Source organism: Lipophrys pholis, assembly GCF_963383615.2.
Source record: "Lipophrys pholis genome assembly, chromosome: 21".
NCBI classification, from domain to species: domain Eukaryota; kingdom Metazoa; phylum Chordata; class Actinopteri; order Blenniiformes; family Blenniidae; genus Lipophrys; species Lipophrys pholis.
The window spans coordinates 5,280,919-5,296,687 of record NC_137649.1 but is presented as its reverse complement, the minus strand read 5'-3'; the positions used below and the strand labels follow the sequence as shown (position 1 = coordinate 5,296,687).

At 44.8% G+C, this 15,769-nt stretch overlaps 1 protein-coding gene across 1 annotated transcript in view; it reads left to right on the top strand.

Moving 5' to 3' along the window:
• impg1a (interphotoreceptor matrix proteoglycan 1a) overlaps nucleotides 1-15,769 on the top strand; it is a 64,522-nt gene that overhangs the window by 35,668 nt on the left and 13,085 nt on the right. The window contains exons 12-14 of the mRNA XM_080490681.1: nucleotides 361-3,940; nucleotides 5,895-6,538; nucleotides 14,132-14,351. Of these exons, the coding sequence (XP_080346807.1) occupies nucleotides 361-3,940; nucleotides 5,895-6,538; nucleotides 14,132-14,351 (4,444 nt within the window). The remainder of the gene's footprint in view (nucleotides 1-360; nucleotides 3,941-5,894; nucleotides 6,539-14,131; nucleotides 14,352-15,769) is intronic.

Below are 15,769 nucleotides of genomic sequence, written 5' to 3'. Positions count from 1 at the left end.
GTTGGGTGATGGAGGTGTGACGCTTTAAACGACATGCATACCTCGTCTCATTGGTTCCCTCTTAAGTTACTTTCCTCTTAAAAAAGGAGCTCTGGACTCTTTCTCTGATCTCTGATTTGCTGTTGCATTACAGTGAAGCACTGGCGGATAAGTTCAGTCTCATCGCTTTGCCAAAGCAGGAGCCTTTAAGATTAAAAATAATGGTTTTCTGAGAAACTGAGCATGATTTCAGAGTTTTGCTGTAGATTCTAGGAAGATTTGATACGCTGAAGAGATTCCTCAGTTGGGAACCAGTACAAAATTAAAGTGTTGTGTCGTTTTAAAGGTCATCCCATCTTCTCACACTGTATCTCCCCACAGTCCAGTGAGCCCGATTCACACAACGAGTTTGAAGTTTTTACGGCCGAGCCGGAGATTGATAAGCCCCGGGTGGTGATTCCCCTCACGCCCTTGGAGAAGGAAAATGCCCTTGTGACATTACTGGACCCCACCGCCGTGCCAGATGAAGACGAAGCCACAACGACAGTGTTGACAGGTTCCATAGCAGGAAGCAGCGATCAGCCCCCGGCCTCGCAGGACATTACAGATGAGGCAGCGGCGATTCATGTGAGCAAGCCCGAGCAGACAGATGAAGGAGGCGAGGAAGAGGAATTGCCGATCATTACACACGAGATTGAAACCATTCATCACGAAGAAACTGGCGAACTTGTGCGAGACTTCATCCCTACCCCTCCTGTGATTCTCGAACCGAAAACAGACGCCTCAATTATCAATCTGCCTCCGAACGCGATGCCAGCGGAAGACACGAGTCCGACCGGCGGTGACAGAGGACAGCCGGGGCCAGACGTGGTTCAGTTCCTGCCCACCGCTCAGGTTTTATTCACTGCAGCTCCAGCTGGGGTGGAGCCGTCAGACGTGGAACCGCCCGTCACTACTCTCTCAGCCATCACGGGCCAGCCCCCCACAGCAAACCTTCACGAGGACGAAGAAGTCAACGCGCTTCCAGATGAAACAGCCACAGATGTAGATTCTACCGAACCCCATGACCCTTCTGATGTTTTAGAACCGGAGGATGAAACTGAAGTGGAACTGCTGGAACCAGAGACCGAGTTGGTTATGGAACCTGGTGAAGAAGAGCTTGAGGCTTTGCAGCCGACACCAGAAGAAATTGAAATTATGGAACCAGACAAAGAAGTGGAAGTAGTTAAAACATCAGAAGCTGAAGTTCCTGAACCGGACATAGAAACATTTGAAACGTCAGAAACTGAAGAAGAAGGTGATGTTCCGCCATCAAATGAAGACGTAGTCAAACTTTTAGAGCCCGAGGAAGAAGCAGTCGAGATGTCGGAGCCAGAAATGGATGCAGCAGAAGTTTTAGAAACAGAAGAAACAGCTGATGTTACAAATGTGGATGAGGAAGTAGCTGTTGTATCTGTACCAGAGGTTGAAATGCTGGAGCCAGATGAAGCTGAAGAATCACAAGCAGATGACGAAGCAGCTGCAGCTTCAGAGCCTGAAGACGAGTTGCAGATAGAAACTGACGACGATGTGGTTGTTTTAGACACAGAAGAAATCATAGTTAACCTTCCAGAATACGAAGACAAAGAAGAGGATGTTATATCGGAACACGTTGACGTTTTGAAAGAAGAGGGAGGTGACGCTTTGGTTCCAGATGAGGGCGCCCTTGGTGCCACAGAAGACGCAGAGCAAGGTGTAAATGATCCACCTCCAGAGCTTGAAGAAGACGTGGTGCAGATCTTAACCCCAGAGCCAGAGGAAGAGCCAGAACTTGGCGGAGGGGTTGTAGATGAAGATATTTCAGCACCAGAAGAAAAGATGGTTGAAGCTGCAGGATCTGAAGAATCAGTGCCCGAAGCTTCCGAACCTGAAATCATTAAACAAGGGGCAGAGTTGCAGATTCCATCAGTGGAAGAGACAGCCGTAGAGGTTTCAGAGGTAGAAGGAGATGAAGAGATTGACACAGCAGAGGAAGGTGTCGCTGATTCAGCTGAAGTGGAACCGGCATCAGAAGAGGATCGCCATGTGATCGAAGTGATTGGAACGAGTGCTGAGGAAAAAGAACAGGAAGTGGCTCCTGGACCAGAGGAAGAAGTGCAGGAGGACGTCGAGGATGCTCCAGAGCCAGAAGTAACTGAAACATCAAACCCAGATATAGAAGTTATTCAGGAAGAAACCATCTCAGTACCACTCGAAGAATCTGTGAACATGTTGGAGCCAGAGGCTGAAAGTCCAGGACCAGAGGAGGCGCCAGTCGAAGCTTCATCACCGGCAGAGGAGACACCGGTGGTAGCAGAGACCGGATTACATGAAGAGGTTGTCATTGAGGTCATGGAACCAGAAGAGGAAATCGTTGATGCCCCAGAACCATCACCGGAGGACGGGACAGCTGACATTTCAGAAACAGAACCTAAAGAAGACGTCACGGAACCACCAGCCGAATCCATTAAAAATGTGCGGCCTTTGGACGGAAGGAAGCACCTAAACCTAGGAGACAAAACCTTCCAGGTTGTCGACGAGTATCTTCATCCTGACAATCCTTACCCAGAGGAGGAGGATAATTTACCCATCATCCCTGTGGGCATCCAGCCTTCAGAGGAAGGTGAACCTGAAGCTGAGCTCCCCGCTATTGATCACTTCTTCCCTGTGGAGGACTCTGACAGTGTTGAAACTGAGGTGGAAAGTGATGTCGGCTCTGAAGAGGCGACACAAACAACAGAGAGCGAAGCCGAAGTCGACACGGAAACAACCACAAGCAACACCGATGCTGCTGTGGGGACGGAAACGTCTGAGAGCGATGTCAGTCCGCCAGTGGAGACGGAAACGTCCGAGAGCGATGTCAGTCCGCCAGTGGAGACGGAAACGTCTGAGAGCGATGCCAGTCCCCCAGTGGAGACGGAAGCGTCTGAGAGCGATGCCAGTTCCCCAGTGGAGACAGAAGCGTCTGAGAGCGATGCCAGTCCCCCAGTGGAGACGGATACGTTTGAGAGCGATGCCAGTCCCCCAGTGGAGACGGAAGCGTCTGAGAGCGATGCCAGTCTCCCACTAGAGACGGAAGCGTCTGAGAGCGATGCCAGTTCCCCAGTGGAGACGGATACGTCTGAGAGCGATGCCAGTCCCCCAGTGGAGACGGAAGCGTCTGAGAGCGATGCCAGTCCCCCAGTGGAGACGGATACGTCTGAGAGCGATGCCAGTCCCCCAGTGGAGACGAAAGCGTCTGAGAGCGATGCCAGTCCCCCAGTGGAGACGGATACGTCTGAGAGCGATGCCAGTCCCCCAGTGGAGACGGAAACGTATGAGAGCGATGCCCGTCCCCCACTGGAGACGGAAACGTCTGAGAGCGATGCCAGTCCCCCAGTGGAGACGGAAACGTCTGAGAGCGATGCCCGTCCCCCACTGGAGACGGAAACGTCTGAGAGCGATGCCAGTCCCCCAGTGGAGACGGAAACGTCTGAGAGCGATGCCCGTCCCCCACTGGAGACGGAAACGTCTGAGAGCGATGCCAGTCCCCCACTGGAGACGGAAACGTCTGAGAGCGATGCCAGTCCCCCAGTGGAGACGGAAACGTCTGAGAGCGATGCCCGTCCCCCACTGGAGACGGAAACGTCTGAGAGCGATGCCAGTCCCCCACTGGAGACGGAAACGTCTGAGAGCGATGCCAGTCCCCCAGTGGAGACGGAAACGTCTGAGAGCGATGCCCGTCCCCCACTGGAGACGGAAACGTCTGAGAGCGATGCCAGTCCCCCAGTGGAGACGGAAACGTCTGAGAACGACGCCAGTCCCCCAGTGGAGACGGAAATGTCTGAGAACGATGCCAGTCCTGAAACAGAATCAGAAAAGACAGAGCGTGACGCTGGACTCGCCGTAGTGACTGAAACGTCCGACAGCGATGGAGACATTGACCTAAATGTGGATATCTCAGGTGAGCTGTCGTACGTAAGTGTCCGGAGCGTGAAATGTGTTTTACTTAAAGGCGGGCAGTCATGGAATGAGGGACGATAATTGACAATAATTAAAGATCCTCTGATGTTAATCAGGATCTATTTTAAGGACTGCATGCCTGTTTAAATATGAGTCCTGCTTAAAAAAATAATATTAAATAAATTAATTAATTAAAAAATAAATTAAAAATAAAATATATATATATATATATATATATATATATATATATATATATATATTCATTTTATTTTTTGGAATTTTTTTAACTGAGTAACAGCAAACAGAAGGTTATCGTTTTGACTGATAAACAAGCCAATATGATATACGACACAATCAACTGTTTTTATCTATTTCGAGGAACCAACATTTCAATCTAAAAACTATGAGAACAATGTCACCTTCAGCATCCATTTCAACGTCTATCGAATGGAAAAGTCTAAGAAATGTGAAAAAGCTGTGAATTTTACAATCACATCACATTGCAGTGAAAACTGGCCTAAGAAAACCAGTGGCGGGCCGTGCATTTCAGACCCAGGCCTTCCCTGGCGCTGGTCTGAGTCAATCCACCCCTCAACAACTTTTTTATGGCTACAGAAACCATATTATCATGCAGAAATGCAGTATAAAGACCGATTGCATCACAGATAGATACTCGTGTAGCCAGAATAAATTCCTTTACTGATGAAAAATTCCCAGAATTCTCAACTCTCCTTCAGCTGCAGCTGCATAATAAGGCGGCTGCTATTCCCAAAACTTCTGGGGCGTCGAGGAGGGTGACGAACGTCAGCTTTTCGTAGTCTTGAAAATAATATGATGGCAAATGATATAATCCTGAATCCTGCCATGGAAGTTGTACTGAAGAAAGTAAAGCGCCTTGCTTTGTGATGCGTTCAAAGACCTCTCGGAAAAATCTGTCTTGAAAATAGTTTTGACAATAATTCTGCAACCAAATCACCTTATCTTTTCCTTTAGTCATTTTAGTTTGACAAAACCGCTATTAAATCAACACAACTGTATTTTTGTTCGTGCAGCTCGCTACAGACGTCAGCTCGCTGGAGAGTGAACTCTCTGATGATCCAATCAGAGGGCTTGAATATGCTGACGTCACCCGAGGCCTGCGAGCAGGCCCTGAGTCGCCAATATCAAAATCTGATTAGTTGAAGCAGCAGTGACTGACACTTATTTTACACTGCAGGCAGATTTCTTCACCCTGGTAACAGGTGATGACTAAAATATGATTGGTTAAAAGCTTTAATATGGAAATATATGTCTGGAAGCAGCGCAGCCGGGGGAGACGCTATGAGAGGACGCGGACAGACAGTTTGGAATTATTTAAATAGTCTGTGATTCTGATATTTTTCTTTGGCCTGCAGAGAAGGTCTTGCAGGTCCGGACGGCCCGCTACTGAAGAAAACAAACATTAGCTTATAAAATATGGAACATTTATCATACATGTTCTCCAGTTTATGAAAGGAAAAATATGGGGTTTTTTTGCCCCCAAAAAAACACATTTGCATTGATTTCTGATGATAAAAGAAAATGTAAAACAAGATTTAATCTTCATTTTGTTAAAGATAGAATTAACACAAGGACCTTGGAGTGTGAATCTTTTTTTTTTCTCTCTAATCAAGTACTTTGAATCAAAATGAATGATCAACACAACAGCGTCAAAACTCCATGACATATAAAAAACACTCAATAAAATGACTTTATCAAGACTCTTCCGGGGAGTTTTATTTTCTTGATTTGCAATATGTTTTTCTGAGAAGTTATAAGAACTACAGCTATACCTGATTAGTCTTTAAAATGTTTTCTGATGGCAAAAATATGATATCTGATATTTTTATTCTAATCTATGCATTTAATATCTATAATGTTTTGTAGAAATGGTTTAGCTTGGGCTCATTCGTGTTTTCTGTTGGAATTGGTGACAGGCCCAGGTGATGACGGTATGCCAGAAGGAGTGATAGAGGAGTCCCCAGAGGAGACGGGAGGAAGTGATTTATCCCCAGAAATGGACACTAGTGGGACGGAGACCGTCCCCATCTCCGTCCCGACACCTCCAGCAGCTACTGTCAGTGCGACTGACGCGCCCGGTCCGACAATAGACTCTGGACTCTTTGAGGTAGCAGAAGAGTCTGTGATCCCCGCTGAGGTCGACGCCGCACAGACCGAGTCTGAAACAGGCGAGTCCGCCATCGTTGTCATCGACGAGGACTTGGAGGTGTTGGAGGAAGGAGGTGAAAGCGACACCAGCATGGCGCCTGCAGCTCCAGAGGAGGTGGAGGTGGTGCAGGACCTTACGGTGGAGCTGGACCACACCGACGTGCCGGTCGGCGGCCAAAACGAGCTCGCGGAGGAGGGGAGCGCCTTCCCGCCTGTGTGGGAGGAACCCGGCACGGCTACGGCCCCACCCCCGCTCAGGTACCTGACCACGCCCACCACCACTACGGCCAGCCACGGCCGGGAGCTGGTGGTCTTCTTCAGCCTGCGCGTCACCAACATGGACTTCTCAGACGGCCTTTTCAACAAGACCTCGTCCGAGTACCGATCCCTGGAGAACACCTTCCTCGACCTGGTGAGTGCTCACCTCTTTTAAACCAATCAACACAAAGATCTGCTAACATTCAATCACGTGTTGACATAGAGACTGACTGGATGGATGGATGGATAGATGGATGGATGGATGGATGGATGGATGGATGGATGGATGGATGGATATCTACCTCTGTGACAAAAAAGGACAGCTAAAACATACATCTTTATACACCCAGTATGAATTATTTGTCGATTTCTTCTGCTATTTGTTGCCATTATTTCAGAGGTTTAGGGTTCGTCGCAAAATATGTGGACCAGTCCTGAGCCCGGGACGCGGATCCATAAATCTTATCTATTTGAAAATCACTTGTGTCACTTGGTTATAGAGGCAAAATACTGATTTTATGCACACAGGAACATTCTGAAGAACACAATGTAAAGCTTAACCTTGACAAGAAAAGACAACATGCAGATGCTCTGATTACGTCTGCATCTCTGGAGCGTCAGATCCCACCGCCCCTCTGTGATTCACATCACTCCTAATGAGCCTTGTTACGTTCCTGACCTCTTTCTCCTGCTTTGTGATGCTTCTTTGGTAAGAAGCACCTGACTGCCGCCCGACCTCCACCTCCCGCTCTGATGAATTTCATTACGAGCTGACGGATAAAACAGAAAGCTGATTAATGAACACGAGCAGCTGCCCCTGTTGGTTTGTTTTTCCCCGTGAGTGAAGCCTTCTGAGTCACACCTGCAGGCTGTTGTGCTGCGCGAACGGGAATGTTTGGATGCTTCAGACCAACAGAGGAAGCGGGAGAATAATTTCAAGCTCGGGCAGGTAGAGTGACGCAGCACTTATTCACTGAGAACAATGACTCGGCTGAATTACCGAGGCGGGGAAAGGTTGGCGGGGAAACGCACAGTAGAAAACAGACGACAAGCTGTGAATCTTCTGTCATTTTACAAGCGGTGGAGGGTTTTATCACTCCGCAATGGGATTGACTGGATCTTCATAAACATCAGCCGAGTGACCAACGATGTAAAACCCATGCAGTTAAGGGGGATTTGTCATTAGGAGAGTCCAGGATGGTTCCATTGAGTAAAGAGAGTAACAAAAAACCTTCACTACGCATCGTTTTTCCTTTTCCATTTCACAAACGTTTTGCATTTATAGGGTCTTGAAAACGATGTCTGTTTACACAGAAACACTAGGAATGCTGGAAACCACCAAGTCCCAGGAGATCATGGACTGGGAGTCGTGACACTCAAACATTGTTGTTCATGTCCATCTACTATGAACAACTATGTGATACGGCCGTGGTGCTCAGTGGCAGTGTTTGCAAAAATGTGCATCGCACGACGGAGTCTGAGCTTTCTCAAAAAGTTCTACTTTGGGAGCCAATGTCAAAAAGTTGCCTTTTCAGTGGTTCCAAGCTTCATTGTCGCCTAAGCAGGGATTCACACTGCACTTTTAAAAGATGATCAGTCGTTACAGGAATGGCGGTGGAAACTGTAAAGCTTCATATCTTATTTTTCTTAAATTCATGTTGTTAATTTTGACTGCCTTCATCGTCAGTCAGCCGATGTCGACTCCAGCATCCTGCAACGCTGCGTCATATAGAAAATCGATGTTTTTTCGCCTCTTATGTTTTATGATTTCTTCTCAATGAATACAAGGAAGCCCAGCATGCGGGGAAAATGCTTCCTATCCACCTCCAAATCCCCCATCTGGTTTATTCATAAACGGCACCACTGGACAAAAAGACAAATCTTTCTTTTAAATAAAAGCAATTTACTCCCACTTTATTAGCAAGCCCCAGCAGTCTCTTAAAGGGAACTTGGCTAATATTTCTGTCACTGTTTTCATACATGTTCATCAACCTGAGTACTCGGCGGGACGCTCTGCCCCACTCTTACTTAGACTTTTTATTTTATTGCCAGTTTTCTCAGTTGAATTCAGCTGTGATTAGTAATTCTCCCTGAACAAGGTGAGGGAATCCCTTCATTTAACAGCCGGGCTGCACTTTAATTCAGACGTGGCTTGCGGCCGCCTGCACTCAACTCTTTTTTCCAAGATCGTCTGTTTTGGACTTTCTCTTTAACATTGATTTACCATTTTAAGAAGAAATTGCATGAGGCTGCATTTGGGCAATTTGGGTTTCAAATCTAGATTTTGTTTCAGCTGATGATGCTCCTATTTACTTTATTCGGGTAACGTAGGAGGACAATGTATTTTCACACCTACAGACAATGTAGAGACACTTGAATTGTGGGAGACCTGGAGGAAAATATACACATGCACAGGTAGAACAGTAAAGCCCACACAGAAAAGCGTAGAGTCCAGAGTGGTCACCGTCACCATACTGGGAATTAATTGAAGTAATATTTCCTCCATGAATTTAGCTTATCTCATCAGCTCAGAATAAAGAGTAAAGGCATCATTTTTAATCAAAAAATGTACTTCCAAAATACAATTTTTATTTATTTATTCATTTATTTATTTGACCATTAGTTTACCAGGTGAGTTAATTGAGAACTGGTTTTCAATTCCAATAATGACCTGGTGTTTATGATTTTACTTTAGAACAAGAGCAATCAGGGTAAACATGTTCCACATCCAGATCATCCAGCCTTTATTCATTTATTTAGTTTGGTGATCCCACGATTTTAGTTCACGATTTGAAAGAACACAAGAGTAGACAGTATTCTTACCTTCTTCCAGGTTATCATCTGAACCGTAGTTGAGAATCCCGGCTTATCATGGCGTTTCACTCACTAGCTTGTGGCTCATGCCGGCTGCCGAGCACCGAAAACAAACAAAACCAAAAAAACATTCCCAAAACCAAAGCATGCCACGACTCCATTTCCCACAATGCACTTGTCACTTAAAGTGACAGGCTCAGCATGTAACAATATACTGTATAGCGAAATGAAAATTTGTAAACAAGTATGTTTTGATCTGGATCACCACCACAGTTTAGTGGGTTCCTCCGCTGATCAAAACGCACCTTTGTACAAATTTCATGAAGGTCAGCTCGTTGGGTTTTGAGATCTCTTGTTAACAAACAGACAAATATACGCGGGTGATTTTAAAACCTCCTTGGTGAAGGTAACGAGAAGAAAACTACAGCGTACCTCGACAAAAATGTATTGTCAGGCATCTTTCTGACTTTAGGTACAACAGTTAACAAGATAAAAAAAAAAGAAACAGGACTGCTTACGATCCACCATGTAGCCCCGCATGTATAAGTGATTTGTTGAACCTCCCAATTTAATTACATTTCCTTAACAAGAAAAAAAAAATATATTGAGTTAATAGCAATGTGTCGTCTGCAAACGATTTGATTCGTTCCAGTTAATAATAAAGCAGCGTAATGGGCTTGAAGCTCCGAGAGTCTAAGCATTTCTATTATTTTAACAACTGCTAACTCAGGGTATGATTCAGGGTTGAACGAGGTTGTCCAGGTGTGTTTTCACTTTGGTGCATTGCTGTGTTTACCCTGGAGGTCAGACCTGATGGGCAGCTGCTGGGTTAACGTCTAAACTTACACTAAATAAAGACGTACAAAACAATAAGAAAGAAATACAACATATTTACAATTTTATAATAACTGTTGTTATCATTAAATGACAACAATTAGGCGAAAACACATGAATAATTAGTTAAATAAATTATGTTATTAATAGTCTGCACCAAAAGAATTATGCCATCAGCACCACCGACAATAATAACACCTAGAAATATTTCACCTGCTCTGACATAAACACAAATAATATGATATATATCCACTTAAAAATGAACTAGAAATAGAATCAGATTTGTCTTTATTGTCATTGTCCGTGGGTGTGCCACAAATAAATATATAAAGAGATAGAAAACTTAAAAGAACAATAAAATGCATGAAGTTGTGTGTGTGTATATATATATATATATATATATATATATATATAAATATGACGTCTATCAAATAGAAAAGATGATTCAGATTCTTCTGATATTTAAAAAAAAACTAAAAACAGCATAACACTAACACTATTAAGACAAAGCTTCATTTTATTCCATATCCAGGATTCTCTCCCTAACTAATTTGTTCACACTGACAGCCACAAATCCATTTCTGTGGTGTCAACATATTTTACAGTCGAACTGAATGGCTTTTATTCATCAGTCATAGCAGGATGCTCCCAGCGGCCGCCATTAGGAGCCCGTGATAGAGCGAGGAAGTTCCCCGGGGTGAATATTAGAGCAGAGCCCGACTGTGCAGCGTCCTCCTCCGAGCTTCGTCACAATGACCTGCGCATGGTGATGATATAAATCAGACCCAATAAGAATCAATCGGCACGTGAGTCCGTTAAGCTTGATTAATTCTGCCTGTGTGAACGTGAAGGGGAAACCTGCAGGGACTTGATGTTTACCGGCTGGGATGTAAAGCTGGAGCGGTCACTCAGAGACGAGGAATAGCTGTCAGCCTCAGAGTGACTCCATCAGCCGCTCTGTGGACAAAAACACTTGAGTCATACAATTTATAGTCTGGAAAAATAGGATTCCATCAAACATGCAGCACTGAAAGACATTTTCTCTCTAGATAGATCGATATTCTCCTGCAGAGTTTCGAACCACACAGTTGGTTTGAATGTTTTATGTTTTAATGTGAAATAGATCGATTGTCCTCGTTGGAATAAATAAAATCCAGCCTTGTCGTTTACACCAGTGGCTCATGACATTTTTCTTTTCAACATTTGCACATTAAATTTTTATAATTATATCTGGCCATCTTCGAAACTCAAACAACACCCCCCCAAGGACATCCAAGGCTTTGGTTACACATTTTCAGGTGAAGGTGGAAAACTTGTGTTGCGTTTTAGGGTTCTGTTTACACGACAACGGTGCAGCTTTTTGAAAACAGCTCCCAAGATAGAACTTTATGACAGCGCCCCGACTCCGTCTCCGTGGAAACGGGGGAAGATATAATCACATGGCTACATGCTCAGCCCCACGGCTGTAGTAACTTGTTCTTCTGCACATGCGTGAGTAGATATACAATAACAACAATGGCCGCTATTCACGCTCCTTAACAGTGACAATATGGGTTTGTTGACATCTGCTAACGTTGCGCATAATATGAAATCTGGATTTCGTTAAGTTGTGGGAAAAAGATTAAAACATCAGTTTGTTTTGAAGTGGATCTATATTCTGAAACTACATTTCAGTAAAGATCAACTGAAGTGAGATATTGTGTGTGTGTGTGTGTGTGTGTGTGTGTGTGTGTGTGTGTGTGTGTGTGTGTGTGTGTGTGTGTGTGTGTGTGTGTGTGTGTGTGTGTCAGAATGAATAAGTGAAGAAAAACTGATGACTGAAACAAACCGTAGCTGCTTTACTGTGTCCGCTCAGTAAACAACGTAATCACATCAGTGGCGGTCGCTGCCAGAATCACTCATAAACGTATTTATCACTTCAACACACACACACGCACACGCACTGACACACACACGCACGCACTCACAAACGCACATACTCAGCCACTGACTGAATATTTGTAAAATCTTTGATCAATTTGGTTGTATTGAGATTTAAGTGAATAAGGCCTTAGTTTATTTGTGTGTGTATACATATATATACATATATATATATATACATATATATATATTAGGGATGTCCCGATCAGATCGGTAGATATCGGATCGGGGTCAATATTGGTGATTTGTGAGTGATCGGGAATCGGCAAATCCAGCTGATCATCCCGCCAAGCTAAAAAAAAAGAACGCGGTCCGCAACGTCCCCTAATAACCAGAACAATCAGGGACTAGAAGCTCCGGTCGAGCTGCAGAAGCTAGAAGCAGGCGGAGCGGGGCCATAGACCTATAAAACTAGAGTTATATTTAGTGGTTTATGCGTTTATGTGCAGAAGTCTACTTCTACATTTCTATGTGGTCTGTCTTCTTCTGATTTTTTATTGTGTTTGGTGAGTCACAGCGCCCCTAAAGGCCTGGCATGTGTACTACATGTCCTGAAGCCTCGTGTTGAGTCGTGTTCATAGTGAGGTGTGGACGGAAGTTTGGGAGAAGGCCAGGGTGGAAAAAGATCGTTTTTTTCGTCGTGTGGATGTTCCCTCAGTTTACAACAACAACTAAAGAAAAAGGTATACTGAAGCAGCAAACTCGGTGCGGCTTTAAAATAAAGGATTCTAAAATAAAGGATAACCCACAGGGGAGCTATATGGCAAATAAAATTACCCAGAAGGTTACTCTAGTTTGAAGGGAGACGGGGATATTCTGAGTAAGTTCTAGAGAGAACTATGTTCAGAATACTTTTGTCAAACAGGTTTTACCACTTTGAAGTGGAATTAAGTGTTTATAATTCACACTGAAATGTAAATGTTTCGTGACCATTCAGGTCAAACCTCTCATACTGCTTTAAGTTAAACTGAAATTTGATACACAAAGAAGTTACATTGCCTAAGAGCATTTATGTTTAAGTCATTCTGAGAAGAATTTTGATTCAATAAGTGAGTTTTACAATAATTTCTAGCTAAACAAAGCTTCTGCCAATAGTGCTTTTTGCTTCAGACGTCTTAGTTGCTCCAAAAATAGACTGTTAAAATTGGATCGGTACCGGGGGCAAAAAAGTGTGATCGGGACATCCCTAATATATATATAAATATATTTCCACCATTCTCAATGATTTTTTTAACCTATATCCTTATTTGCTTGGATATTCTCTTCTTTTTCTACATCTTCTCAAAATCACTGCACAGTGTCACACTTCCACTGGTCCAGGAAAATGGAACAAACCACTGCGAAGGACACGGGGGGGGGGGGGGGTTAAACGTCTCCTTCCTCTCCAGCTCACCTGATATGTAATGAGGAGCCCGTCACCATGCTTTCTGCTGCCACTTTCATCAGACGTAGGAGCGATGTGGCAGTTTCCCTCAAAGACCACCTGATGCACTCGCGTCCAGAGCTCAGCCTAAAATATGACTTTAATCTCCTTTAAAAACGGCCACTTCCACCAGCCGGCTGATTTTTTATTTCTCCTGCTCCTCTGAGAGACGCGACTATGATTTAAAAGACATTACGTCACGTCCACGGCTCGCACTATGAATCTTTAATTCGTCCAATAAATACATGAATGGAAGTGGAAAAAGATGTGAATGAGGAGATTTGCATTGGCACACATGAATTGCAGGGCATAATCCGACTGGATGCGTTTATTCAAGCACAGGCATGAGGAAGCGTTTTACCATTTAAACAGAGGAAACCATTGGACTCACGGGAAAGTGCAGGTTGGTGTGGTTTTCCAGCTCTGCAAACGGTTTGAACAGTAAAAAGTGAACTCTGGTTCGGAGTGGATGTGTAATTTTCTTATAATATATTCCCCGTGTGAGTGTCTCCTGCAACTTCTCATGCATAACAGATGAGGCGATTTGATGAATGAGACCAAACATTTGGTCGTTAATATCAAATTAACTGTCAAATGTTGAACAGCTTCCTGCCTCTGAGGAGCGTTCGGGTTCCCTCGAGGCAGCGCGCAGACATTTGGGATCAGAAATTGTGTTTCCAGACAGACAGACAGCGACCTCACCCCCCCTCCTCCCCCCCCCCACCCCCACCCCCCCTCCTCTCGGTCTGTCTGCAGCTGATGCCGTACCTGCAGGCCAACCTGACGGGCTTCAAGAAGCTGGAGATCCTCAACTTCAGGAAGGGCAGCGTGGTCGTCAACAGCAAGATGAAGTTCTCCAAGTCGGTGCCGTACAACGTCACCGAGGCCGTCCAGTGCGTCCTGGAGGAGTTCTGCTCCGACACCGCCAAGAACCTGCACATCCAGATCGACACGCGCTCCCTGGACATCGAGCCAGGTGATCCAGCCACTCCAATGTGATCTGTTACTGACAGCGATTCTTCTATTGAAGCATCTCAGCAATGCAAAAAAATATCGCTTTTTGTCAGAAAGTAAAGTTTAAAGTGTAAAAATGTAAAGATTTGTGACCCTGGTTTAATCTTTAATGTCTTTTAATTTGGAGGAAACCCTTCTATTTTGATATAAGATGTTGAATCATTGACGTGCTTGAAGTTGGTCGGTCCTGTTTTACTCTTGATTGTAGCGTCGGTGGGTTTTGGTACTTTTAATATCGACCGTATTATCGAAGGGGTTGCAAAGGTCAAAGGTCACTATCGGCTTTGCTCATTCACACGTTGTTGAAAATAGAATTGCGTATGATTAAAGACTTTATAGAATCCAGAGAGGAGCTAGGAAAGCTTTCGTAAAGTGCTGAAGGCCTCGTTCACACGACAACGTTTCAGATGAAAACGTATCGTCGTTGCGTATTTGTTTTTTTGAAAAGTTTTGCAATTACACGGCAACATTTTAAAAACGATGTCCATTTACACGGAACAGGAGAATCGCTGAAAATAATGTAGTTTTCATGCCGCAGAGAACAATCCACTGTAAACATTGACAACGCGAGAACACAGACATTTCCAGTGGACAGACGACCGAGTTGGATTGTTATTACAGTGACTGTCAAAATAAAACGAGCAAGTCCAGGAGAATCTGTACTGGGAGTCATGATACTCTACTCTACATTACTGTCCATCTACTGAGCATGTGCAGAACAACTATTTACTACAACCGTGTTGCGCATGCACAAAAAAAGTTGCATTGTCAGTGGCTCCGAGCACCGTCGTCGTGTGAACAAACACCCAAACCACAAAACCGTTGCACCCGAGTGCTTTCAGCTGCAGCTGGACGTGTTGATGGAGGCTAAAATCAGCCAAACATATTTCACCTCTTCTCGAGGATCAGCTTCCGTATCGGCTTTCCTCGTGTTCACTGAATCGACAGCCGTCGCTTGAGCTCACCCCCCACTTCATACTCTGCTAACGTCGCGCCGGGGAGTGGGACCGTGCCTTGTTTTGTCCGCCCCGGCGCAGGTTTGTTTCCTGATGTTTCATGATATCTTTTTATGCATGAGATAAAGCACAAAGCAAGCGCCTCGTAATAACACACATCTCCGGAGCGGCCCGGCTCCTTTGTATGCAGCTCAGACGGGACGAGCTTTGTGCTGTAATATTCTCCACAGATGAGTTTGAGGCGGGGAGCAGAGCTCACAAACACATTCCACTAGACTCGGTAATTAGGTCTATATGTCAGCCCCACCAATACACGGCGGGATTGTACCCAACATTATAGGGCTGGGGGGATATTGATGAAGATGAGGAGCGAGCTGCAGGACCGAGGAGGAGGAGGAGGAGGAGGAGGAGGAGGAGAGAACAG